Here is a 27805-nt window from a genome sequence, read left to right on the forward strand (position 1 = left end):
TCCAATAGGGGAGGGGAATTTATCCACAATAGATTTGTAAAAATTTTGGTTGCTCACCTGGTTGAGGGTGGATAGAGCCAATGAGGTGGTATACCTGGCCTTGCACCTTGAATGTAGGCATGAATACTTGCTCAGTGATGACGCGATCTGCTCCAAACGAAGTCATTTGGAACGAAGAGTTGTAATTACGGATTTCCTTCAGGAAGTGTCTGGATTGGGACGTAGTTGATTGAAGTAGTTCTTTCAAAGGTTCCGGTGGAGATTGGAGAGAAGGCGAAAGGACATTGCCTCCCCTGCAACACATTCCTGGTGTTTCTCCCTTCCATTTCAAGGCATGGCAAAACTGACAGGTGAACGACATGGAGCCAATATCAACGTTTGAGGAGTAGTCAGTGTTCGGATTGTAACTGAATGCAGCCTTCTCCCATGCAATGGCCGGCTGCCGTCTGCCTGATGGTTGCCAGTTGTTGAGTCGTTTTTGGTGCTGTTCTTCTGTCTCTCGCTGTCTGGCCCTCACTACACTTTGTTGATTGGCGTTCAGACGTGCCTCTGTCTCATCTTCTGTCTCTCACTGTCTGGCCCTCGCCAGACGTTGTTGATTGGCGTTTAGACGTGCCTCTGTCTGATCTTCCGTCTCTCGCTGTGTGCCCCTCGCCAGACGTTGTTGATTGGCGTTTAGACGTGCCTCTGTCTCATCTTCTGTCTCTCGCTGTCTGGCCCTCGCCAGACGTTGTTGATTGGCGTTTAGACGTGCCTCTGTCTGATCTTCCGTCTCTCGCTGTGTGCCCCTCGCCAGACGTTGTTGATTGGCGTTTAGACGTGCCTCTGTCTCATCTTCTGTCTCTCGCTGTCTGGCCCTCGCCAGACGTTGTTGATTGGCGTTTAGACATGCCTCTGTCTCATCTTCTGTCTCTCACTGTCTGGCCCTCGCCAGACGTTGTTGATTAGCGTTCAGACGTGCCTCTGTCTCATCTTCTGTCTCTCGCTGTGTGCCCCTCGCCAGACGTTGTTGATTGGCGTTTAGACGTGCCTCTGTCTCATCTTCTGTCTCTTGCTGTCTGAATCTAGAGACACGTTCTTGATTGGCTTGTCGATGGTGAAAAGTATCTTCATCGGCTTCATGGAGTCTCCGATCAGCGATTTTCCTTGCTCGGGAGGTTGAACGTGACAAATTTCTTTTCTTCGGTGCCATTGCCTTTATCGCAGTCAGTCTTCCAGTCACTCACTCGTAGACAAATTCAAAATACCAAATTCAAAATACTCGTAGACAAAATACCGCGTTTACACATGGTAAGAAACGACGCAAACGGAAGATTGCAACTCTGCGTCGTGTCGTGGGCGTGGCCTCATGTTCCCAGGTGATTGGCTAGCTCGAGAGAGCCATAATGCGCTGCGTTATGGCAAAAAAATATGGATCTAAAGATGAAAGGGGAAAAAACCTATGTGGTGTGAATGGCAATGTTCCTCGCTGAAATGTGAAAAAACGCACTCGCTTTTTGCCCGCGACACGGAACTGTGAGTTCATGGCAGCAAGGACCATCACGTGATCGCTCTGAGCGAATATACATCGCTCTATTATAGCTCGCTCTATTATAATAATAATAATAATAATTCATTTATTTTGTATAGCGCTTTTCCAGAAGCCCAAAGGCGCTTTGACAGAGTGGCAAACATAATGCATAACAATACATGAAAACAACAATTGCAAAAAGACAAGAATCAATAGGGAAATATTTAAAGCAAAAGGAGGGAGAAGGAGAAGTGATAGTCAGGGGTTAAATGCTGTGGGTTGAATGTTGAATGCAGTGTTGAACAGGTGGGTCTTTAGTGATGTTTTGAATGTGGTGAGTAAGGAGGAGTCTCTGATGGTGTGAGGTAGTGAATTCCAGAGGGTGGGAGCAGCGATGGAGAAGGCCCTGTCCCCCCAGGATCTGAATTTGGTCCGGATGGAGGGGGTCAGGAGGTTGGTACCAGCAGAGCGGAGGTTGCGGGTGGGAGTGTGTCTGGAGAGGAGGTCAGCCAGGTAGGATGGGGCCAGGTTATGGAGGGCTTTGTATGTCAAGAGGAGGATTTTGTACTGGATTCTCTGGGGGATGGGGAGCCAGTGAAGCTTGTAAAGGACGGGGGTGATGTGGTCATGGGTCCGGGAATGGGTGAGTAGACGGGCAGCGGAGTTCTGAATGTATTGGAGTTTATTGGTGATTATTGAGGGTGAACCATAGAGGAGGCTATTGCAGTAGTCAAATTATACAAACATCTATGTGAAACATGCTACTAAACATGCAAGCAAGTAGCATAAAGCATGCTAAATCATGCTAAATGCTAATCGTGCTAAAATCTATGCTACTTGCTGTGAGTTTATGGCGACACGGATGGAACATCACGTGATCGCTCTGAGCGAATCGGCGCGCTGCTTTCCCACCGCCTCTGATTCTGTGTATAATATTCCTCGCTGAAAAAAAATCTATGTGAAACATGCTACTATCTATGCTTAATCATGCTAAATCATGCTAAATGCTAATCGTGCAAAAATCTATGCTACTTGCTGTGAGTTCATGGCAGCAAGGACCATCACGTGATCGCTCTGAGCGAATCAGCGCGCTGCTCTGCCACCGGCTCAGATTCTGTGTATAATATTCCTCGCTGAAATAAAATCTATGTGAAACATGCTACTATCTATGCTTAATCATGCTAAATCATGCTAAATGCTAATCGTGCAAAAATCTATGCTACTTGCTGTGAGTTCATGGCAGCAAGGACCATCACGTGATCGCTCTGAGCGAATCAGCGCGCTGCTTTCCCACCGCCTCTGATTCTGTGTATAATATTCCTCGCTGAAAAAAAATCTATGTGAAACATGCTACTGTCTATGCAAAAGCATGCTAAATCATGCTAAATGCTAATCGTGCTAAAATCTATGCTACTTGCTGTGAGTTTATGGCGGCACGGATGGAACATCACGTGATCGCTCTGAGCGAATCAGCGCGCTGCTTTCCCACCGCCTCTGATTCCGTTGATTCCGTGCACTGAAATGCGCTGAGGTAAATATGAATAAAAAATATGTATCGTCAAATATTTTGAGTTCGGCCATGTTCGTCCCACGCTCAATGGCCATGTCTATGTCAAATATCAAGCACGTAAGCCTCTCCGTTTAGGAGTCTATCGGTAACATTACACACACACGCACACACACACACACACAAACAAACTGTTTTATATATATAGATAGATATATGGGTGGATTCAATAGATTAGAGCGAATGTCGTTTGTGCAGACTGTTTGTATGTTTGTAGGGGAGAAGGAGCGGGAATAGGAGCACACCGACATGCCCACCCTCAAAGCATTCAAAATATGCCCTTTTCCCCATTTTGGATCTTTCACCTGTGTACCTCTAACATGTACTCCCCATTACATCTTGGTGAAACAGATGAGTACAACTAAACCATTCCTCTTATTTTGCATTTATGTTCATTCCCCTACAAAACACATGATATGACATGATCTGTGATTAACCAATAAGCGAGATGAATCTTGAAAAAAGTAAACGAACAACTGTCCATTTGATAAAGGAAGCTGGGGACTGGGGGTCTGAAGGAAGGGAAGGGTGTAATTTGTCCTAATTTTCCACAGGCTTGAATCCTTTCACCTCCCTTGAAACAAGTAGCCCATCTTAATTATACGTTAACTGGCGAGGTAGCACAGGTGGGAGGCCAAGGGCAAACAGACAATGTAAAAATGGCAAATGTCAAACCATGAACCAATAAATTCCACATTCCTGTGCCACCTTCAGTCAAATTGCAGAGGGGGGGTGGGTGGTGAGTCAAGAGGGGGAGGGGAGAGGAAGGCGGTGGGGGGAGTAGAAGGGGGAGGTGAGGAGAGAGGGAGTGGAAAGATATACTTCATTTATACATATTTTGGGGGGGGTGCGGCGGGGGGGTTTACAGGCCCCTCCGTTTTGTGGGGTGGAGGGGAGAGGGGAAGGAGGAAAAATGTACCCATGCTTAGAGTGCTTTAACCTCGGTGTTGCTCAGGTAAAAAAGGAAGTTGTAATACCCTCTGCCACCAACACCAGGTGGCGCTACACGGTACACATTTACATAGAGAACTTACACCCCTCCCCCAACCCCCACACTCCCGCATGAGTTCGTGGCCACATAGCCTATGTTACCCCCCACACAACGTTGTATTTGTACCTTGAGTAAAGTATATAAGTGTTTATAGCTGGATTCCGGAGTACTTGGCGTTGTTGAATTATATAATTACCAACCCGCGATCTGAGGTAATCCGTAACTTGGCTAGAAATTATCTGATTTCCCCCAAAGTAAAGTGGCTGTACAGACCCATAATTCTCACTAAAATTAGAAACAGAATGCAAATTGGAGTTAAAATAAACCCATGAGAGCATCCTGCACATATTGCACTGTGTAAATTATATAATTACCAACCCGTGATTGACTTTTTTTTCAAATATTTCAAAACTTTATTTTTTGTCTAAAACACTCCCTGGCACTTACTAACAACCCCCTAAATTTTTGACAAAGATCCGTTCAGCCATCTCTGAGAAATATGGCGACACACACAGACAAACGGCTTTCTTATATAGTAGACTAGCAGAGTACCTGGCGTTGCCGGGTGGGGGGGGGGGGGGGGGGGGAAGCAGGAGAGGGAGGGGTGAGGAAGGGAGTGGGGGGAGTGGAATGGGGAGGTGAGGGGAGAGGGAGGGGAAAGATATACTACATATACATCTTTTTGGGGGGTGGGAGGAGTGGCTTTGACAGGCCCCTCCATTTTGGGGGAGGGGGAGAAGGGAAGGAGGAAAATTTTCCCATGCAAAGAGTGCTTGATAATCTCAGTATTGCACAGGTAAAAAAGGAAATTGTAATATCCTCTGCCACCATCACCAGGTGGCGCTACACGGTACACATTTACATAGAGAATTTACGCCCCTCTCCTGGTCCCCCACATCCCCGAATGAGGCCACGGCCACATAGCCTATGTTACCCCCCAGACAAAGTTGTATTTGTATTTGTACCCCGAGTAAAGTTTAAAGTGTTTATAGCTGGAGTACCCGGCGTTGCTCAAGCGAAAAGAAACATTAACATTTGAAATGAGGGCAAATATAATGGAAAAGCAATTACATCCAAAATCATAACCCATCACAAATGTCAAATCATCATTTTACCTTTTCGTTGAACATATGCTGGTGAATGTGCCGTTCATCACGTTTCTGAGTTAAGTGTGATGCCGTTCAGGAAGAAGAAGAAGAAGCCTTACTACCAACTTCGTACACTTCTGGAATTGTTTGATTTATTTGTGTTCAAATGTCTGGTGATTGTTTTGTATTTATTTATGCGAATGTGTACTTGTATATAACTGTCATTAATTTAAAAATTCCAACTTGTAAAATTAAATTCCAACTTATTTCCTGGAAATCCTGGCAGTGTCCATATGTTTATACCTCTCCCACCCCCCCCCCCCTTCACATGCCTCCCCCCCTTCACATGCCTCCCCCCCAAAGCCCTCTCCCTCCCACAGATCTCTCGATGTCTCCATGTCTCTCGGTCCCTGCTCTCAAATGTTGTGTTTGTGTCCTTCCCCCTCTCTCCCCATCTTGTCTACCGCTCCCGATGTTATTTGTTTTATGTGTCTGTTTGTCTTTCTGTGTGATTAATGTTCGCTCTTTCACGAGCCTCGATCTTGTATACAAAAAAAAAAAAAAAAAAAAAAAAAAAAAAAAAAAAAAAAAAAAAAAAAAAAAAAAAAAAAAAAAAAAAAAAAAAAAAAAAAAAAAAAAAGGCACTATCGAGCGATATTATTAATGTTTTTTTTTTTTTTAATCCAAAAAAAACGAACTTTTTTTTTCCAAAAAAAAAAGAAATTCTTGCCTAAAACACTCGCAGACACTCAATGATGAACCTCTGAAAGTTTGATAAAGATCCGTTCGGCCATCTCTGAGAAAAATGGCGACACAGACAGACAGACAGACCAACAACTCTCTTATATCATAGATTAATAAATCCAAATAAAGGTAAAGTAATCCAAAAAGCAATCGGTAATTACTCACATTACTCACTTGTTACGTGTATTACCCCAAGGACCAATATAATCGATGATCTGTAGAGGATTCCTTTTCTTTCTTTTCTTCTTTTAAAGTAACTTTCAGCAATCATTCATGATTCACGTCACCCAAATCCGTGTGGATAAAAATAAATAAATAAACACTTACCCATGACGGCATCACACACTCGGGTATGCAATGCTACTGCCACTCGCATCGCAAAACCTGGAAAGCAAAACCTGGAAAGCTGGATTTGAACATTGCAAGTGATGACATTACTGTATGAGGTGCAAGTGAAATATGCATCTGGTGTACTATACATGGCAAATGTTACCGTTTGGGCCTTGCTGTCCTGGAAATGAAAGTATTTTGTGAAAAAGATCATGAATAAGGTTCACTGAAGTGAGCGGGCTTTGGTGATGCTGTTTGTGTCCCTTTCGACTTTTCTCAGACCCTGTAGATCTGGTAAGCAGCAGTTCAGTCTCAAGCACAGCAAACTCGGCCTCACAGCTGCTGAAGCAAGGTGCAGGTATGCCCCCTCTTGCACACCACCTCGGATGCAATGCCGAATTCCGCATGTGTGGCTTGCTTGATGTTTCTGCTTCCACAGATCGGGTGGATTTATTTTGTCATGCTGGTAACAAATAGGAATGAAAACATCTCTCCCCCTTCTGCTCTCTCTCTTCTTATGTCTCTCTCCCTCTTCTTCTCTCTCTCTCCTCCTCTCTGTCTCTCTCCTTCCACTTCTTCTCCCTCCTTCTTCTTCTCTTGCTTTCCTTATTCTCTCTCTCTCTCTCTCTCTCTCTCTAACTTACTCTATCTCTCTCTATATCTCTCTCCCTCTCTCCCTCTCTCCCTCTCTCTCTCCCTCTCTCCCTCCCTTCGTCTCTTCGTCTCTCCCTCTCTCGCTCTCTTGCTCTCTCCCTCTCCCTCTCCCTCTCCCTCTCTCCTCCCCTTTTCACACAACTGCCATTGCACTCACCCAATCGTGGAGCACTGGTCAGCATCTCGTGTGGTACATGTTGTGACCGTTGCTTTCCTTTGCTCTTGTTTCTGTATCTGTCTCTAATCCTTTATTCCATCGTGTTCCTTGTGTGAGAGAGACATAGCCCGTAGCTTGTGGTAAAGGATGAGCGTTTAACCGGTGCTCTGATATGCCATGTGTTTTCCTTACCTCCTTATTGTGAGCTGTATTTTGTTGTGTTTATAGCAACATTATCTGGATAGATACGATCCGCGCAGCTTTGTGGATGAACAAGCATGTAGTAGTTTAATACATTTTTGTAGTAATTGTGCAGTATGTACAAACCTGTAGTATTTAGTGAATGAACAAGCATGTAGTAATTGTGCAGTATGTACAAACCTGTAGTATTTAGTGAATGAACAAGCATGTAGTAATTGTGCAGTATGTACAAACCTGTAGTATTTAGTGAATGAACAAGCATGTAGTAATTGTGCAGTATGTACAAACCTGTAGTATTTAGTGAATGAACAAGCATGTAGTAATTGTGCAGTATGTACAAACCTGTAGTATTTAGTGAATGAACAAGCATGTAGTAATTGTGCAGTATGTACAAACCTGTAGTATTTAGTGAATGAACAAGCATGTAGTAATTGTGCAGTATGTACAAACCTGTAGTATTTAGTGAATGAACAAGCATGTAGTAATTGTGCAGTATGTACAAACCCGTAGTATTTAGTGAATGAACAAGCATGTAGTAATTGTGCAGTATGTACAAACCTGTAGTATTTAGTGAATGAACAAGCATGTAGTAATTGTGCAGTATGTACAAACCTGTAGTATTTAGTGAATGAACAAGCATGTAGTAATTGTGCAGTATGTACAAACCTGTAGTATTTAGTGAATGAACAAGCATGTAGTAATTGTGCAGTATGTACAAACCTGTAGTATTTAGTGAATGAACAAGCATGTAGTAATTGTGCAGTATGTACAAACCCGTAGTATTTAGTGAATGAACAAGCATGTAGTAATTGTGCAGTATGTACAAACCTGTAGTATTTAGTGAATGAACAAGCATGTAGTAATTGTGCAGTATGTACAAACCTGTAGTATTTAGTGAATGAACAAGCATGTAGTAATTGATCTGTGCAGCTTCAGCTTAGATTAAAATGAATAATCGTAGCTGAATTAATTTTTCATCGTGTAGCAATTGGTATGTGGAATTGTCGCTACTGGTTTGTCTACTGAGAAAGGTCACTTCGTTTTGGCTTCACCACTCAACACACCAGCCGTGAAAGTAATACTCTCCAATGTCCCAACATTTATTAAGAACTAGCAAAAGTACCCAGTGTTGCCGCGCAACGCAGAGTTGCTTCGCTGACAGGAATATTACGAGAGGGGGGAGGAAGGGGAGAGAGAGCAGAGGGAGCAGCGGGATGGGGGAGTGGAGAAGGGAGAGAGAGAGAGGAGAGGAGGGGAGAGGAGTAGAGTCGAGGAGGGTAGGGATGGGAAGGGAGTAGAAGGAAGGGAGGAGCAGGAGGACGGGAACGGGGGAGACTAGGACGATGGGGAGGGGAGAGAGCCGGAGCGAGCAGGAGGATGGTGACAGGGGAGCAGGAGCGGAGTGGGGAGTATAGGATGGGAGTGAGAGGAGGAGGGGAATGGTAGGAAGGGAGGGGAGGAGATGGGAGAGGGAAGACGAGTTTAAGGAGAAAGGGAGGGGAGGAGAGAGAGGAAGTGAGGGGCATTTAGGGGAGGGGGGCAGGCGGATTGGGAAGGGGAAAGCCGGAGGACGGTAAGGGGAGCAGGAGGATGGTGAGGGGGAGCTGGGATCAGGGGGGAGGGTGAGTGGGAATCAGGAGGAGGGATGAGCAGGGAGCAGGAGGAGAGGGAGAGGGAAGCAGGCGGAGTGGTGAGCATGGAGCAGGAGGAGAGGGAGAAAGAGCAGGAAGATGTGCTATCATCCAGATAAATACTTCAACCAGCGAGGTTTCAAAATGAAAATTCTACGATATCATCAAGGTGTGTAATCCCTAAAAAAAAACTTTCGATTTCCCCCAAACTTGTTTCAGCACAAGTATAACAGGCTCAGGTGCATCCATTAGTGCAATCATGTGTAACATAATCCCTGCAGATATAGCGTCATTCTGCCTGCTGGTGCACACATGGATCACTTGATTGCCATCCCTGTGGAGCACCTTGAGGGCCTCCTAAAAATGTAAATACAAGTCGAGTAGTCCCGAGAAATAAGCAGTTCCCGAAGGGGACAGGGTGCGAGGCCAAGCCGTGGAATGTATAGCATTTAGTACCCTTTTAAAAGCGATCCATGGCCTCGTGGTGCTTATCTTATAGTAAATTCAATTGTTCACAAATTTCACAGAATTTATTTTCACCCAGGCTTAATCTACTTTAGCGACTACAAAAAATGAAAACAGAAATCTAATATGAGTTAAAATGAGGGTGTGAGGTCATCGGAAATTGTACGTAAAAAAGGGGTGCTGTCTATACTGCATTGCCATGGTTTTCAAAAGCAGTATGTAGAGTGCACTCCCATGAATTATCTTCAAAAAATGGATGTTTACATTTACCCAAACAACCAGGTTTCGTTCCTGCACTCCCTTGGAATTCCCTTCGTGTGCATGCAAAGTTTGGGGCCGCTAGGTTTCATGGTTTTGGAGTTATGGTGGAGACACACACGCACATGCTCACACACACGCACACCAAATATCAAGACCTCAAGAATGAAGGGAAAAGACCCTGGAAGCTGAAAAGCGCTGAAATTGTGCAAGTGATAATTGGAGCAATGGGAATGATGAAGAAGAACCTCACAGAGATTCTACAAACCATCCCTGAGAACATTACTACAAACCACATCCCTGGGAACAGAACTACAGTTGGAGGCTGTATGGGGCTCAGAGTCTATCCTGAAAAGAGCCCTTGGAACAAAACTCTGTTGTGTCTCAGCACACAATGTTGTGTCAGCACACAATGCAGCAGAGCACACAATGTTGTGTCTCAGCTGTTGTAATGAGTAGGCTAAGCATATAGTGTCTTCTTAGCGACAGGTGTACAGTGTTCTTCCCACATTTAATGTGGGTAAGGTTCTCAATGTATTTTTAAATTCCATATTGTCAATCTTGACTATCAGGTGTATCCCTCAACTGATAGGTAAAAATGTTTTTCTTGTAGTAAGTTTGGTCATCTACAAGCTTTTGTCTCTCGTGGTCGGTCATGTTTTGGGTGTGGTGTCATGGCCGCTCTATATGCAAGTGTAGTTTGGTGTTGTAGTTCTGTATACATAGTCGAGGCTCATGGAATTCCTAGCACGCTGAATGGATCAGGACATAACACACAAAAACAGGATGCAAAACAGGGATGCATAGAGAAGGAAACTCTAAGGAGGAAAAACTGGAATATTAAGAGGGATTTGGGTGGGGGTAATGCAGGGAGAAAAGATCATGGTTTTCGATTGGCGACGATCTGAGGTGGTGGTGAACAGCTGTCTTGAAGACCTGGAGGGAAGAATGAAATTGAAGAGGATGTGGAAGTTGATTCCACAGGTGGGAAAAAAGAGGAACAAATGAGTGAAGATGAGCAGTGATCCTGGATCTTGGTAGTTTTACCAGAAGGAGGTTGATGGTGGATCAACCTCCTTCTGGTAAAAGATAAGTGTCTGGCATCGTGTGTGCTCTGCTGCAGAAATATGGGGGTGGAGGGTGGACAAAGCACGGAAAGAGCTGGGGTGCAAGACCAGAAAGGAGGCATTAGAAGACAGTGAGAACACAGACCTGTCTGCGATGGCGTAGTTATAGACTCAACTTCAGCATGGGAGATTCCAATGATCTCGAAGGTCTTGGTATCCATGGCGTCAAGCTGAGCAAGATGTGAGGCAGCGGAGCCAGTCCAGAGGGAAGAGAAATACTCCATCAAGCTGTGGATGAAGGTCTTGTAGGTGGATAGGAGTTCAGTAGTGCCAAGGAAGGATTTTGTGTAATGGAGGATGCCCTGTCAGCGACTGGCTTTGGAGGCCAACTTTGAAATGTGGTTTGCCACATGATAGTGATAACGGTCATGGCTGATAGTAAGACCCAAGAGTTTGAATGACTGAACTTCCTCAAAAGAATTGTTAAGAAAGTAGTTGGGTGGTTAATATTTAGTATGAGAGGGTAATTTTGGAGAGAAATAGCGAGAGTGTGACATTTGTCAGGATTGAAAGGCATGTTCCTTGTGTTTGACTGGCTTGTTATTTGTTAAGGTGTGAAGAGAGGGAAGAGGGTGCAGCCTGCCTGTCTGAAGGATGAGGAGTCTTACGGCAGTGGGTGGAGTCGTCAGCAAATTGATAAAGAGGATTTTCCTGAGTGTCAGAGAGATCATTTATGAAGATCAGGAATAGGACTGTGCCCAAAACACTGCCTTGGGGCACACCAGCGTTGACATGGAGAGGAGGTAAAAGGATTCCGTTGAGTGCTACACATTGGCTATGAGGGTAGAGGAAGTCGATAAGCCATGTGTGGAGTTGGGATTGGATGCCATAGACAAACAGTTTGGTAAGCAAGGCAAGATGCCAGACTGTATCAAACGCACATGATATGTCCAGAGAGACGGCCCTGATCTCATGTCTGATATTGAGGGCATCAATCCATTGTTGTGAGAGTTGAAGCAGCATGTCCTAGATGGAGTGGCCTGGTCTGAATCCGAATTGATTATCTGAGATGTGGTTGTTGGAGAAAAGGAGGAATTCATATCAACTGCGATGATGGATTCCATGACCTTGCTGATGATTGTAAGCTGATAAGTCTGTAGTTGAGCGGATAATTTTTTGTACCTTTTTAATGTAATGCAGTGATGTTGGTGAATTTCCAAGGAGATAGAAGAAGATAACCTAGCACAAATAAGAGAGAAAAGGGCAGATGGAGGAAGTGCAAGAGCAGCGGAGCAGGTTTTTAGGACACATGAGCTGATGCCGTCCGGTCTAGTAGCAGAGTCAGAGTCGAGGGTTGAAAGAACCTTCTCCACCTTTTCAGTTGCAAAAGACAGAGTCCAAGATTTGTTGGGAACAACAGGGAAGGACGGGTACCAAGGGTGAGGCATTGGGGACACAATATTTGGAAGCTAACACAGAATTGAGGCATTCAGCCTTCTCACGAGTCGTGTCGGCTGCGGTGCCATTGAAGAGATGGAAGGGGAACATACACCAGAAAAAGATTTAGCTCTAATGGCACTGGGTAAAGCACATACCTCCGCTAAACTTGTATCCCACTGATAGGCCAGATCTGGATCCGGACATGAACCAAAATATAATTGGCTTGTTCTTGTCACCCAATCAACTCATCCAACAAGTTTTGTTAAAACTTATTGACTACAACAATCTACAACTACAACTGAATCTACAACTGAATTGAATCTACAACTTATTGAAATATCGTGCTATATATTGGGGTTTCTCAACTAGGGGTCCAGGGACCCCTAGGGGGCCACGGAGTGCCACCAGGGGTCTGCAAGATGGCAGGGGAAAATTGACTCAGTCGAGTGTTTACCATATAGTGCTTCCGTTGGTTAATATTTAGTATGAGTACACTCACTCACTATGGGAGCGGCAGGGGGAGTGATGTCATCTGTTCGTGCGTGCATCCGCAACCATATCTCGGAGATGTATGGCCGATTTTGTTCATACTTGGCACAAAGACAATACATGACGGTATACATATGCACATCATTTTGTTTCGCGATGCGATCAAAGATGGCCGACTGGCGGCTATTTTAGTTGTAAAAATCCCAATGTTGAACACGTCCTCAACAATTTATCGGACGTGTATTTGCTGAGGTTGTTCAAACTTGGCACACAACTTAAATAATTATGGTTTACAAATGCACGTCATTATGTTTCGATATCAGATCCAAGATGGCCGACTGGCGGCCAATATCGTTAATTAAATGTCTCCAACCAATTCTCGGAAATGCATTGTCCGATTTTGTTCAACCTTAACACAAGCAGAGTACATGATGGCATACACATGCGCCTCACTTTATTTTGCGATCGGATCAAATATGGCCGACTGGTAGACTGGCAGACATTTTAGTTGTAAAAAAAAAAGCCGACATTGAACACAACCTCAACCATTTCTCTGACATGCATTTACTGATCTTGTTCAAATTTGGCACACAGAAATGAATGATGGGTTACTTATGGACGTCATTTTTTTTTCGGCTGTCAAAAGATGGCTGCTAAACCACGTGACCTACGACATCATCATTTTCAAACGATATGCAACAGTGCTGTTAGATGATATTTGTAAAATTTTGCATCGATAGGGTGAGCGGTTTCAGAGATATAATTATTTAATATTCTGCTTCAATCCAATATGGCTGCCAAACCATGTGACCTATGATGTCATAAATGTAATATTTCAATACAAATGGGACATAGATCATGTGCATGCAATTTCAGATTTTTAGGATAAGGAATTTGATTAAAACAATTTTGGCTGGTATACCACTTCACCTATGATGTCATCATTAGCATGCTTTTGTTCCCCATTGGGAGTACTTGACAATGTGCCACGTTTCAAATTTTTCCATTCAGCGGTTTCCGAGAAAATGTTTTAATTATTTGCTTTTAATCCAAGATGGCTGCCATACCACGTGACCTATGACGTCACAATTATACAAGCATTCTGTATGAGTGTGACTCTTACCCCTAAAGTTTTGTCTTATGGTTGCTGAGAAAAACGAGGTTTAGCCCGTACAGACGGACGGACGGACGGACAACCCGAAAACATAATGCCTCCGGCGACTTCGTCGGCGGAGGCATAAAAATATAAAATCCAGTATTCTTTTATTACGCATCTCTTTAGTAATATTCATTGTTTATTAATAAAATAGTGCCACAAGTGCGTAAGATCGCCGTCCATGGAGCGACTGTTATTGATACGGGTCCCAACGGAGTGTTTCCATGTTTGTCCACACACTACGACACCTTCTGCTTTCACTGGCAATGTATTTCACTCCCAAAAACGTCTGTTTGCGGTTTTGAACTCTAACCCCTTGCTCTGTACTGATTAATTTACCGTTGGAATGCTAATAATCGATTTACTTGGTTGAAAAAAAACCATTGGCATGGTTACGTATTCCGTTCGAACGTGTGTGAAGATGAGTGCGGAAGAGAGGGGAGACAGGGGAGGGAGAGGGGAACCGAGTGGGGGAAGAGAGGGGAGACAGGGGAGGGAGAGGGGAACCGAGTGGGGAAGAGAGGGGAGACAGGGGAGGGAGAGGGGAACCGAGTGGGGAAGAGAGGGGAGACAGGGTAGGGAGAGGGGAACTGAGTGGGGAACCGAGTGGGGAAGAGAGGGGAGACAGGGTAGGGAGAGGGGAACTGAGTGGGGAAGAGAGGGGAGACAGGGGAGGGAGAGGGGAACCAGGGGAGAGCAGGGGGTGGGGGGGGGTTGACAGGGGAGGAAAAGGGGATTGGGGGAGGAGGAAGGAGAGGAGAGGGGAGTGGAGGAGATAGTGGGGAGTAGGAGAAGGAGTGGGGGAGGGAGCAGAGAGGGGATTGGGGGAGGGGGGAGTAGAGTGGGGAAGAGAGGGGAGATAGGGGAGGGAGAGGGGAACCGAGTGGGGAAGAGAGGGGAGACAGGGGAGGGAGAGGGGAACCGAGTGGGGAAGAGAGGGGAGACAGGGGAGGGAGAGGGGAACCAGGGGAGAGCAGGGGGGGGGGGGGGTGGAGAGGGGAGTGGAGGAGAAAGGGGGGAGTAGGGGAAGGAGGGAGGGGAGGGAGGGTCCTATGCTAGCTTTTCCCATCACTTGGGACGGGTACTCTTCCGAGTCATTCATAAGTGTGTAAGTCGGTCCACCCCCCAGAGACGACACAAGACTGTTGTTGTTGTTGCAAAATTAGTATTATGAAGAACAAAGAAAACAGCAACAATCTGACACTAAAAACGACAAAAATTGAACAACAGTTTCTGAATGTAACCAAGAACACAGTTGGAACTTCCCATAACATATTATTACATTTATATTACATGTCTATTCCATATTATAACTAGAATCATGTAACCGTTGGTTCCTGAATGAATGTAAATTATATAAGGAACAATTCAATATCAAAATTGGTACCGAACTTGAATAAATCATCAATTAACTACCACTTAATATCACTTTCAGCTATGTCTCAGCTATATTGTGGCTACCAGTACTAACCACCAGGCTTAGCAAGTAACGATCGGACCTAGCCTCACCTGGGCAGGTGTATAATGACTAGAGATAGAAACATACAAATGATAACATTGGTTTCTGAGATCGAGAATAACCGGAAATATAAGACGGCCCCAACAACAATTTACAAGGAAATAGTTACTTTATTTACTACCAACAGGTACCATTATGAAGTATCAGCAATTAACACACCTGTATGTGGCCTCGACAGCACCACATCAACCTCTGAGACACATCAACACCTGCTCGATCCGGTGTTCCATCACCGACTAAATAATTTATATCTAATCAGGAAACTATCTCCCCATGACGTCATCATTGGAGAATACAATACATTAAAAACTTTTGTTACCTCATCACTGAAACACAACCTGTTTAATGTTTATCTGTCTTGACTACACCTGTGGCCAGAGCTGGAGAAAACAAGCATTCTGAGTATTGCACTGCAATACATGTCCCCTACCAAAGTTCAAAGTGCCATAACTTTGTCAAAAATAATCGAATATGCAAATTTATGCACGGTTGATGCTGGTCTTCAAACTTGATCTGAGGTATGCTGAGACACATGTGTGTCACGCCTCACCTGTTGATAAGCCCGCAAGGTCGCTCCGTGGAGCAGCCTGCACGTATTGCACTGTGTGAATTATATAATTACCAACTCACGGTCTGAGGTACTAGTGATTCAAGAGATATCCATTTTAAAAAATATTTTCGTTTAATTAACGATATCTGCCAAACCACGTGGCCTATCGCAAATTCCAAAAGGACATTTTAGTAGACTGACATGCTGAACAGATTTGTGAAGTTTCCCCTCGATTGGATCAAAAATGAGGGAGGAGCTTGGTTTTAAAGGTTAATGATTAAAAACGTCATAACTCTGAAACCATGTGACGCATGACGTCATGCTCACTGACTTTTTTGTTCGTCATGGGTATGCGATTCTGCCTGCAAAGATTGGCCTCGATCTGTTCAGCCGTTGCAGAGAAAAAGGGGTTTTCGTGTTTTCACGAAAAACAATATGGCGGCTGAACCACGTGACATGTGACGTCATAATTACCATTAAAATATTCTACAGACCGAGTCCCTCCTATGGTGAAAAAGTGATCTCAATCGGTCCTATTATTGCAGAGAAATTGGTTTTTTAAGGAAATTAAAACTTAAAATGGCACTGAGTTAAGGATCATCAGAATTATCAGAATTCCCAAAGTTCAAAGTGCCATAACTTTGTCAAAAATGATCGAAACGTCGTGAAGTTCGAACTTGATCTGTAGCTTATCATGAGGAAACGATGTGTCAAGTTTGAAATCATTAGCATTAAGCGTTTAGAAAAAAAATCCGGAAAACTGTTCTTTGCGTGACGGACTGACGGACTGACGGACTGACGGACTGACGGACTGACGGACTGACGGACTGACGGACTGACTGACGGACTGACTGACGGACGGACAGACGGAGGGACGACGTGCAAACCTATCGTCCCCTCCAGAACCGGTAGGGGACTAATAATTACACCATTCCACTCCAGTAATGCACTCCATACTAATTAGTGGGTACTCATTAATTGATGTCAAATACAGTTTGTCTCACAGAAGACAAAAACATCAAACTAAGTGCTGTTGTACATTAATATCATTCTAACTGTTAATATACATGTCAGGAAGTAAAAAACAAGACCTTATCTAACTGTTAACATGCATGTCAGGAAGTAAAAAACAAGACCTTATCTAACTGTTAACATACATGTCAGGAAGTAAAAAAAACAAGACCTTATCTAACTGTTAACATACATGTCAGGAAGTAAAAAAACATGACCTTATCTACCTGTTAACATACATGTCAGGAAGTAAAAAACAAGACCTTATCTAACTGTTAACATATATGTCAGGAAGTAAAAAAGAAGACCTTATCTAACTGTTAACATACATGTCGGGAAGTAAAAAACAAGACCTTATCTAACTGTTAACATACATGTCGGGAAGTAAAAAACAAGACCTTATCTAACTGTTAACATACATGTCAGGAAGTAAAAAAACAAGACCTTATCTAACTGTTAACGTACATGTCAGGAAGTAAAAAACAAGACCTTATCTAACTTAACATACATGTCAGGAAGTAAAAAACAAGACTTCATCTAACTGTTAACATACATGTCAGGAAGTAAACAAGACCTTATCTAACTGTTAACATACATTTCAGGAAGTAAAAAACTAAGACCTCATCTAACTGTTAACATACATGTCAGGAAGTAAAAAAACAAGACCTTATCTAACTGTTAACATACATGTCAGGAAGTAAAAAACAAGACCTTATCTAACTGTTAACATACATGTCAGGAAGTAAAAAACAAGACCTTATCTAACTGTTAACATGCATGTCAGGAAGTAAAAAACAAGACCTTATCTAACTGTTAACATACATTTCAGGAAGTAAAAAACTAAGACCTCATCTAACTGTTAACATACATGTCAGGAAGTAAAAAAACAAGACCTTATCTAACTGTTAACATACATGTCAGGAAGTAAAAAACAAGACCTTATCTAACTGTTAACATGCATGTCAGGAAGTAAAAAAACAAGACCTTATCTAACTGTTAACGTACATGTCGGGAAGTAAAAAAACAAGACCTTATCTAACTGTTAACATACATGTCAGGAAGTAAAAAACAAGACCTTATCTAACTGTTAACATACATGTCAGGAAGTTAAAAAAACAAGACCTTATCTAACTGTTAACATACATGTCAGGAAGTAAAAAACAAGACCTTCTCTAACTGTTAACATACATGTCAGGAAGTAAAAAACAAGACCTTATTAACTGTTAACATGCATGTCAGGAAGTAAAAAACAAGACCTTCTCTAACTGTTAACATACATGTCAGGAAGTAAAAAACAAGACCTTATCTAACTGTTAACATACATGTCAGGAAGTAAAAAAAAACAAGACCTTATCTAACTGTTAACATACATGTCAGGAAGTAAAAAACAAGACCTTCTCTAACTGTTAACATACATGTCAGGAAGTAAAAAACAAGACCTTCTCTAACTGTTAACATACATGTCAGGAAGTAAAAAACAAGACCTTCTCTAACTGTTAACATGCATGTCAGGAAGTAAAAAACAAGACCTTATCTAACTGTTAACATGCATGTCAGGAAGTAAAAAACAAGACCTTCTCTAACTGTTAACATACATGTCAGGAAGTAAAAAACAAGACCTTCTCTAACTGTTAACATACATGTCAGGAAGTAAAAAACAAGACCTTATCTAACTGTTAACATACATGTCAGGAAGTAAAAAAAAACAAGACCTTATCTAACTGTTAACATACATGTCAGGAAGTAAAAAACAAGACCTTCTCTAACTGTTAACATACATGTCAGGAAGTAAAAAACAAGACCTTCTCTAACTGTTAACATGCATGTCAGGAAGTAAAAAACAAGACCTTCTCTAACTGTTAACATACATGTCAGGAAGTAAAAAACAAGACCTTATCTAACTGTTAACATACATGTCAGGAAGTAAAAAAACAAGACCTTATCTAACTGTTAACATACATGTCAGGAAGTAAAAAACAAGACCTTATCTAACTGTTAACATGCATGTCAGGAAGTAAAAAACAGACCTTAACAAACTTCAGTCAGTTAACTCCCATGGACGGCAACGGATTTCTCCTCCATCGAGTTGTGAATTCTTCATGGCCGCTTGCAGGCGCACGTGACCACAACTTCCTGATGTCATATCCGGTTCGACAACCCTTACATTGATACAAGAGTGGTCTCCCGTGAAACGGGATTTCTAACCTCGTCACGTGTGGATTGCGTGACATTTGTCATTTGTATTATTTCATGTACGAAGATATTATTTTTTTGTATGAACCTTACCTTTTCTATGAATAATAATACTTTTCCTGTCCCTCTGTTAAAAGCCGAATCTGCCTTTGGTCACTTCTTGGTTGCCTCAACTTATATAAATAAATAAAGAGGGTAAAGAGTTCAGATGGATCCTCTTGAAATGTTCTACGAACCTCTATGCCTAGGCCTAGGGCCTTGATTGTGTCTCAAATTCAACATCAATGTATTTTCTGTCGCAAATGTGGGAGATTATAAGACTTTATTGATAACTGGTGTCAAAAGCGTTGTTTTGGAAAAGACCGGATAGTTGTTTCCTTTTTTAATCTACTTAGAGCTTTCATACAAACAGTTGCTTTTGAAGTTTATTTGTGTTCATATTTGCCTTGTGTTAGATCCGTAGAATGTTTTTATTTTTCTATTTAGGAATGAAAGCATATTAACAAAAAAAAACAATTTTATTTCTCTTCCTCCTGTCTCTTTATTTATCTCACCCTCTCTCTCTCGCCCCCCCCCCCCCGCCGCCTTGTTTACAGCCGTGGCCAAAAATATTGGCACCCTTGCACTTTTTTCAAGTAATGCACCATTTCTTCAGGAAAATTGTCAAAATAAAAAATTACTTGGTATCCACATTTGTATTTCTTTGGTTTACAGCGGAACAAAACAAAAAAAGCTGAAAAAATTACAAAATCTTAGCTTATTCCACACAGAAATCCTAAAATGGCCCGGACAATATTATTGGCACCTTTTAGAAGTTGTTAGAAATAATTAGATTTCAAGCAGGTAATTCTGCTTTACTATTTAATTGAACTCACCTGGGGTGATTTGCACGTGCCTGCAATATAAAAATCACTCATTCAACCAGTTTGAATGGAGAAAAGGAGTCATTCTGCTGTTTTCTGTCACTGTGTGTACCATGTTCATGGAGAAAAGAAAGAAAACCAGAGAATTGTCTGAGGAGGCCAGACACAAGATTGTAGCCAAGTATGGACAATCTCAAGGCTACAAGTCCATCTCCAGAGATCTTGATGTTCCTGTGTCCACCATACACAATGCGATCAGGAAGTTTAAGGCCAATGGCACTGTAGCCAACCTCCCGGGATGTGGCTGCAAGAGAAAACTTGATCGAAGATTGCAGCGAAGGATTGTTTGAATGGTGGAGAAAGCACCGCGATCAACTACCAAATAGATTCAAGCTGACCTTCAGACACAAGGTACGACAGTTTCAACTCACACCATCCGTCGCCAACTCAATAAAAGGGGGTTCTATGGTAGGAGATCCAGGAGGACCCCACTGCTGAGAAAGCCCGACTGGAGTTTGGCAAAACACACCTGAACAAGCCAAAATCCTTCTGGGAGAATGTCCTGTGGATAGATGAGACCAAATTAGAGCTTTTAGGTAAAGCACATCATCTCTATGTTTACAGAAAACAAAATGAGGCCTTCAAAGAAAAGAACACCTTCCCTACAGTCAAACATGGAGGGGGTTCAGTGATGTTTTGGGGTTGCTGTGCTGCCTCTGGCACTGGGTACCTTGAATGTGTGAATAGCATCATGAAATCAGGAGATTACGAAGACATTTTGGAGCGCAATATTCAACCCAGTGTCAGAAAGCTGGGTCTCCGTCAAAGATGATGGGTCTTGCAGCAGGACAATGACCCCAAACACACTTCAAAAAGCACCCAGGAATGGTTCAAGACAAAACGCTGGACTGTTCTGAAGTGGTCAGCAATGAGTCCAGATCTAAATCCCACTGAACACCTATGGGGAGATCTGAAAACAGCAGTTGGGAGAAGGCACCCTTCAAATCTGGCAGAACTGGAGCAGTTTGCACAATAAGAGTGAGACAAACTGCCAGTGGAGAGGCGTAGGAAGCTCATTCATGGCTATAGGAAGCGCTTGACTGTAGTTATTTTGTCCAAAGTCTGTGCTCCCAAATATTAAGTCTGGGGTGTCAATAATTTTGTCAATGCCATTTCTTTTTCTTTTCTGATTTAAACGGATATATTAAGTTCTGAATCAAAAACAAAGGTTCTGTAATATTAACAGTGAAATAAAGAATTGTGGAGACCAAATACTTTTGTCAATTTCAACTTATTTTTGGAGAAAATTGTGAGTTATTTGAAAAAAGTGCAAGGGTGCCAATATTTTTTGGCCTCGACTGTACATCTTTGTTTAATTTTTCCTCTTTACACTGTTTTCGCAATCCCTTGTTCCTTCGATTTCCCTCAGCCTGCAACGTTCTCTACATAAACTCGGTTGAGATGGAGTCGCTTACTGGTCCTCAGGCCATCGGAAAAGCCTTGAACCAGACCCTTTCCACGGAGCCTTTGCCATCCGCTACCGTTGTCCACTTTAAGGTTTCCACTCAAGGTGTCACCCTCACAGACAACCAGCGCAGGTGAGAAGACCTTGTATGGCTGTCATCGCTGCACTTACATATCCTGGATTCCTTAGCTTCTTGTGCAGTTAATTTTCTTTTTCAGTTAAACCAGTCCAACAACATCCTAATGGAATGTCAGGATCAGCACTGAAAAGGTAGTGTGATGGGTGCCTGAACCGTTCCTGTCCATTATTTTACCATTATGTGCAAAGCGGTTTCATCAAATGGTACGGTATTTACTAATACAACACATTTTGATGTACAGCATCAAATTACGATCTTTGGCATTTACGGCTTACTTTTATTTTGTATACAAAGTCGAGGCTCATGGAAGGGCTAGAACACAAAACAGAACAAAATGAAGAGTATAAAGAGAGGGGGGAACAAGCAACAGCAAGGTTGAGGGAGAAAATAGAGGGAGACTTGGACAAATAAGGGATGTGGGGAAGAATGAGGGGTTGGGAAGGTTGCTCAGGGTGGACAAGATGGATACAGAAACAAACTCACAGTCAAGAAAAACTGGAAATTTGGAAAGAAGTGAGCTTGTGAGTGAGGGGGTTAACAAGAGTATAAATTATCATGGTTTTGGATGTGTGATGATCTGAGATGGTGGTGAACCTGGAGGGAAGAATGATTTCCACATTTATGTGATTGGTTCCACAGGATTGAATAGAATGTGCAAGTTGTTGGTTCCACAGGCAGGAAAATGGAGGGTTTTGCCAGAAGATTCCGTCCTAGAGGGAGAGTGTGAGATTTGTTCGAATTGAAAGACATTCCCAATGTTTCACGAGATTGTGATTATATCAAGGACTGAAGAGAGGGAAGAACCTGCAGCCTGCCTGTGAAGAATGACTGACGTCACGGCAGATGGTGGAGTCGTCAGCAAATGGATAAAGAGGATTTTTCCAGAGTGAGAGAGATCGTTGATGAAGATTAGGAATAGGATTGGGCCTACAACACTGTTGGGGTACTCCAACCTTAACAGGGAGAGGAGATGAAAGGATTCCGTTGAGACCCCCACGTTGGCTACGAGAGTAGCGGAAGCCAGTAAGCCATATCTTGTGCTTTTGATGGTCTGGTATCCTCCCTTGTTCTCCAAACCCTCTGCCTATGGCATCCACACATGGCTTACTTTCACACACTGTTTATGTAATACAGTGACGTTAGCGGACTTCCAAGCAAACGTAGGATGAGCTAGCGCAAATGATGGGGGGGGGGGGGGGGGGGGGGGGGAAAGAGCATAGAGGATGTGAGAGGATGTGCAGGAGCAGCAAAGCAGGAATGTGCCAATAGTTGATGTCTTTTTACAATCCCCTTTTTGTTTACGAAGTAAATTGCTGGCCTGGCACCTATTCTGTTGCCCTGTGGGGATGATTCCTTGTTTTTATGAGTTTCAAGTTTCTTGTCTCTGATAAATGCTTTGAAATGACACAAACAGTTATTTCTACCTCTGCCACCAAGGATGGGATGCAGGTTATGTTTTCACCTCTATCTGTTTGTTTGTGAGCAAGATATCTCAGAGTTGTGGACGTAATCGGACGAAATTTGCTGGAAAAGTTAGGTGTGTGTGACAAGGACGAATCAATCCGGTTTTGGTGAAGATCTGAATCCAGATTCAGATATGATAAAAAAATTTTTTAATGATTCTTCACCATTGAGAGATGGGCTCCAAAACGACATGTAGATATGTCAAAAAGTTGTGAACGGGTTATGACAAAACTAGGTGGATGGGTTGGTTAGGTGAGAAGAACAAGCCAATTGGATTTTGGTTCAGGTACGAATCCAGATCCGGCCTATCAGTGGGATACAAAAGGTAAACTGTTCAGCCTGGTGGAGGTGCGCTCTACCGAGTGCCGTTCTAGTTTGCTACTGTTTAGACAAAGGTGCTTTGGGGTCACCTTTGCTGTAAAGAGTAACACAAGTAACTGTCAGGTAGAGGTAATAAGCCGAGAGCACAGTACAGACGAAGCAGTTATTTTTCAGGAATGCTGAAACATTTAACATTATTTTAGACTATGTATGTTGAACAGGAATGCCAATCCATTTCTTACAGACTTTTCTTTCGACGTTATTATCCAGTGAACACCGTTACATTCTGTGCTTTGGACCCAGAGGGCCGCAGGTTGGTTTAAACCTTTTTCACATCTTTGTCATTGCAAAAGTCCCTCATGCGATTCTAGGATGAGATTTTTATCGGATTTTTATCGGATCTCTTTAGAGATCGTCGGTTTTGTAAGAGTTTAGCATTTCAAGGGAAATGTGAATTGATGCTTTGATTGAATTCTGAATTGCCATTTTCATTTTATTATTGCTTGTTGCAGATGGAAGAAAAACGATGGTTCCCATCCCAAGTAAGATGTCAGGCCATTGTTTAAAAGGTTTCATCATCATTTTGAACACATTTACTGAGGGAGTGGTGACGTTCTCTCCGGTTAACGTCCTTCTGTCCTTCCGCAGAGTGTTTGGATTGGTCGCTAAGAAGCAAGGGAGTTCATCGGAAAACCTGTGCCACCTGTTTGCTGAGCTGGACCCCGAGCAGCCGGCGATCGCCATCGTGAACTTTGTCTCCAAAGTCCTCATCGGCTCTCAGCGCTGCTAAGGAAGCCATCGACTGACCTGCCGTGGGCATATAGTGTTGGTAGAAAAGATGATGTACCTTTAGTGTTATCTCACCAACAATGCTGCAACCCGTCACCACAAGTTTCCTTCTCCTTAAATGACATCATCCCTGCTTGAATATCGCGAGCCTTCCCGACTAGCGCTTCGTTGGGCATCGCGCACTCGTGCCACCTCCGACGAGCACACACAATCCACCTTGAGAGGTCCTGAATCCAGGTATGCCCATTGAGTCTTGTGATTTTCAGCATCGTTTTTCACAGGTATGTCATTAGGGTTTTTATATTTTGTACGAGTTTGAAGAAAGTCAAGTCCTGCTTTAAGGACCTTGTCATATTTTCCACCTTTGACAATTTTTTGGATTGCGCAGAGACTGCACAGAGCAATATCCGACGGAAACGTGAATTATTGTTCCATGATCTCTCTCTCTCTCTCTCTCTCTGTCTCTCTCTCTCTCTCTCTCTCTCTCTCTCTCTCTCTCTGTCTCTGTCTCTCTCTCTCTCTCTCTCTCTCTCTCTCTCTCTCTCTCTCTCTCTTTGCGAAGTACTTGGCTCTGGAGAGGAGTAGTCCTTGCGATCAATGGCGAGGAATACATTTCTATTTCCATGCTTTTTCCTGCTGCTACTTAAACACGCTCAGTGGCATGCTCATGCATTTTTGTGTGTACACGTGGTAACCCTGAGCACCTCGAGAGGGCAGAGCGAACGGGCTTTGGACACCTTCGTTGGGTTATGATTGTGCTGTGAATGCTAAGATCACGTGCGAACGTGATTACTACTTCCGGGATTTTCGATGAAATGAATTGTGCCTGCGTAAGCAAATTTTGGGAGGGGGTGGTTCGAGAGGAGCCATTTTATGTTGCTCCCAGAAAGGTCTTTGAATCCTTTTGGGCACAATTTCGATGGTCCACAGAAACTTTTACACGTATTTTTCATCACTTTCATGCCAGGTAATGTTTTCAGTGTTTTGGAGAGAGGAATCTAAAACAGCCGAGAAAAAAAGAAAGGAAAAAGAAAAAGAAAAGAAAAAAAAAAGAGAGAGGAAAAACTTTTGGAGAGAGGAATCTAAAAGAGCCGTTTTTGTTTAAGCTGAATGTTTAAACGGTTCGTAGTGTATCTATTCACCCTGAAACTATTCAATCCTTTAAATCAAGGATGTTTAAACGGTTTAGGTAATACTCGGACCCATTTAAACTACAGTACCCCAAAGTACAGTATTGTAATTGTTCGTACACTTAAAGCACTCAAAGTACCACAATTTGATATTTACCTCTTCTTCACCAGAAGTTACTTTGTTGCTTCATTGACTTTCTTAACCATCCATTTGCAGCAGATATATTGTAAACAAGACAAGCAAACATGAAAAGATTATAGAGTATTTATTGTTTTTATTATTTTATTTGTTTTGCTTCTTTGCGATATATAACATTTGTTTTTGTATAGACCTTGTATAGTGAAAGAAAGGGTTATTTTGCCATTATTTTTATTCATCATATTATCAGATATTGGTTTATCAGCTCAGATTGTTAAGTAATTTTGTAATGACTGAGATTTATCTTTTGACAAATGAGAAAAGATCATTTTGCATTTTGCTTTTATTTACAAAACCTTAACCGCTTTTAGCCATTGTTACATCATCAGTTACTTTGAAAGGATAAAGGTTTGTTTTCTTTGTTGTTGTTGTTCTTTTTTTTCTACGGTTCATAGAAGTTGTTTCCTTGATTATAAACAAAGGGCGGGCGAGCATTTTGGGGTGTTTCACACACAGGATGACTTTATGACTTTTTGTTGATGTGCCCAATAAAAGCTGCTGGTAAATGATGTTTGGGTAGTTTATTGTCCAATGGTGCATGACTTTCTTTTGTATCTACATTGAGCGTATATCATTTACTTTTGGTCACTGTTGATGTATGACAGGTAACTATAAGGCTGACCAAGTACCACGGTATCAAAGACCTCCTGGGCCAACCCAATTTATGTCGTCATAATGCAATTCCAGGTCATTGTTGGTTTGTTATGTAACTTGACTCTACTCAATGATAGCGTATCGTCCTTTACCATACTGTACCTTACCATACTGTACCTTACAGTACCGCATGGTGCACTCTCAACAGAGATCTCTCCAGAGAAAATTACTGAGCAAACCCTTCAGGATCCTTACGAGCAACTCAGAGGGATTTTCTCCCTCGGATCGAGGATGCATGGTCGATTCATCCGAGGGTATGGAGTGTGGACCTTGCACGTGTGACGTTCACTCCTCACCGAGAACTTTCGACGGCATCGTTCTTGTTTACGTTCGATGTGACGGCTGCAAAACTTTGTAAGCGCCCCAACTTGGCTGCACGATCTTTTCGATCAATTTTTCCGTTTTATGCAAAAAATCGACCTTTGCCTGGATTACACGTTGTAAGGCACCAATGCATTTGTGTGTGGCTTTCATTGGACAAGAGAGCCTGGTGTTGGCTTAGCAGTTAGGGTGCGCCTTGGGATCCTAGGATCCTGAGTTTGAATCCCACTCGATTGCCGAATTAATGCCAGGGGGGTTGACTCAGCCTGTCATCCTTCTGAGGTCGGCAAATTGAGTACCAGTTCACTGTGTGTCGCAAGAGGCGACTAACAGGGTTGGCGGCAGGAATGGCATCTGGCCATAAAACATTGCTTCAAAAAGGGGACCACGGTGCCCGAAAAAGGCCAACCCCTGCTCTGTGGGCAAAAATGGCCTCTAAAGGTGGTTCTTTCTTTCTTTCTTTTTCTCATTGGACAAGAGCATCGTTTATGCTTCCTGGGACTGAGACCGGGTTCAATGAAGGGCCGGGGTAAATCCATAGAGATCTGTGATTTTGTTGTCTCAAATCACCTAGACATTCTTGCTGTCACCAAGACATGGCTTACTAACACTGAGAGAGACAGTCATACTCTTGCAGACATATGGAACACATTTCCAAACTTCACTTTCTACCATATTCTCTGCATAGTCTGCACCGGGGGAGGCGTAGGGTTCTTGTACACAAAAGATTTGACGTAGGTGAGAATCTGCGCTCTGACTTCATGAGTCTGTTGATTGATTTGATGCTGACATCGTTTGTAACCTTATACCTTTTGGTTGGTGGTGACATATGGACCACCAACTTCCAAGGACAACAGACATAAAGGAGATATACCAAAGTCACTGCAAGGCATGCAATAAATTACTTCATCGTTCAAAGGCCGATTATTTCCTGGGTGAGATTACCATCTCTGCCCAACAGAGTCTTTTTCAAGTAGTGAAGTTTTTGTCTTCACCAGGTCCAAAAATGATTCTACCCCAATGAGTGTCCTCGACGGTTAGCCAACTCCTTTGGTGACTTCTTCGAACGGAAGATCTGACTTCTACGAGACGAGATCAATCAGCAAGTAAATGAAGACCCGTCAATCAAAGTTATTCGACCACTGTGAAGCATCCATGGAGGAGTTTGGTAAGTCTGTCATGGAAGATGAAGTTATCAACATCATTAAGGCTGCGTCGACGTCATCTTGTGAGCTTGACCCCTTACCAACGTCATTATCTTACTATAATTCACCAAATGTCCGTCCGTCTGTCTGTCCGTCCGTCTGTCTGTCCGTCCATTCGAAGGTACCGCAAAAATGGCTGAACCGATCGCAACGATATTTTGGGTGGGTAATCCTGGGATCTCCTGGAGTAAAATAGGGTATATTGTTTTTCTAATTTCAGCTTTGGCCTCCAGC

The 27805-nt window shown here is 42.8% G+C and overlaps 1 protein-coding gene across 14 annotated transcripts in view; it reads left to right on the forward strand.

The window, feature by feature from the left end:
- Positions 1-25900, forward strand: part of LOC137437491 (tensin-3-like) — a 376468-nt gene extending 350568 nt beyond the window's left edge. For all 14 annotated transcript variants that reach the window (XM_078766918.1, XM_078766921.1, XM_078766912.1 and 11 more), the window contains 5 exons: positions 6511-6588; positions 21314-21482; positions 23518-23586; positions 23786-23815; positions 23922-25900. In XM_078766918.1, the coding sequence (XP_078623044.1) occupies positions 6511-6588; positions 21314-21482; positions 23518-23586; positions 23786-23815; positions 23922-24063 (488 nt within the window). In that variant the 3' untranslated portion in view covers positions 24064-25900. The remainder of the gene's footprint in view (positions 1-6510; positions 6589-21313; positions 21483-23517; positions 23587-23785; positions 23816-23921) is intronic.
- Positions 25901-27805: the final 1905 nt, after the last annotated feature.

Source organism: Myxine glutinosa, chromosome 12 (genome assembly GCF_964187855.1).
Source record: "Myxine glutinosa chromosome 12, kmMyxGlut1.1, whole genome shotgun sequence".
In the NCBI taxonomy this organism is placed as follows: Eukaryota; Metazoa; Chordata; class Myxini; order Myxiniformes; family Myxinidae; genus Myxine; species Myxine glutinosa.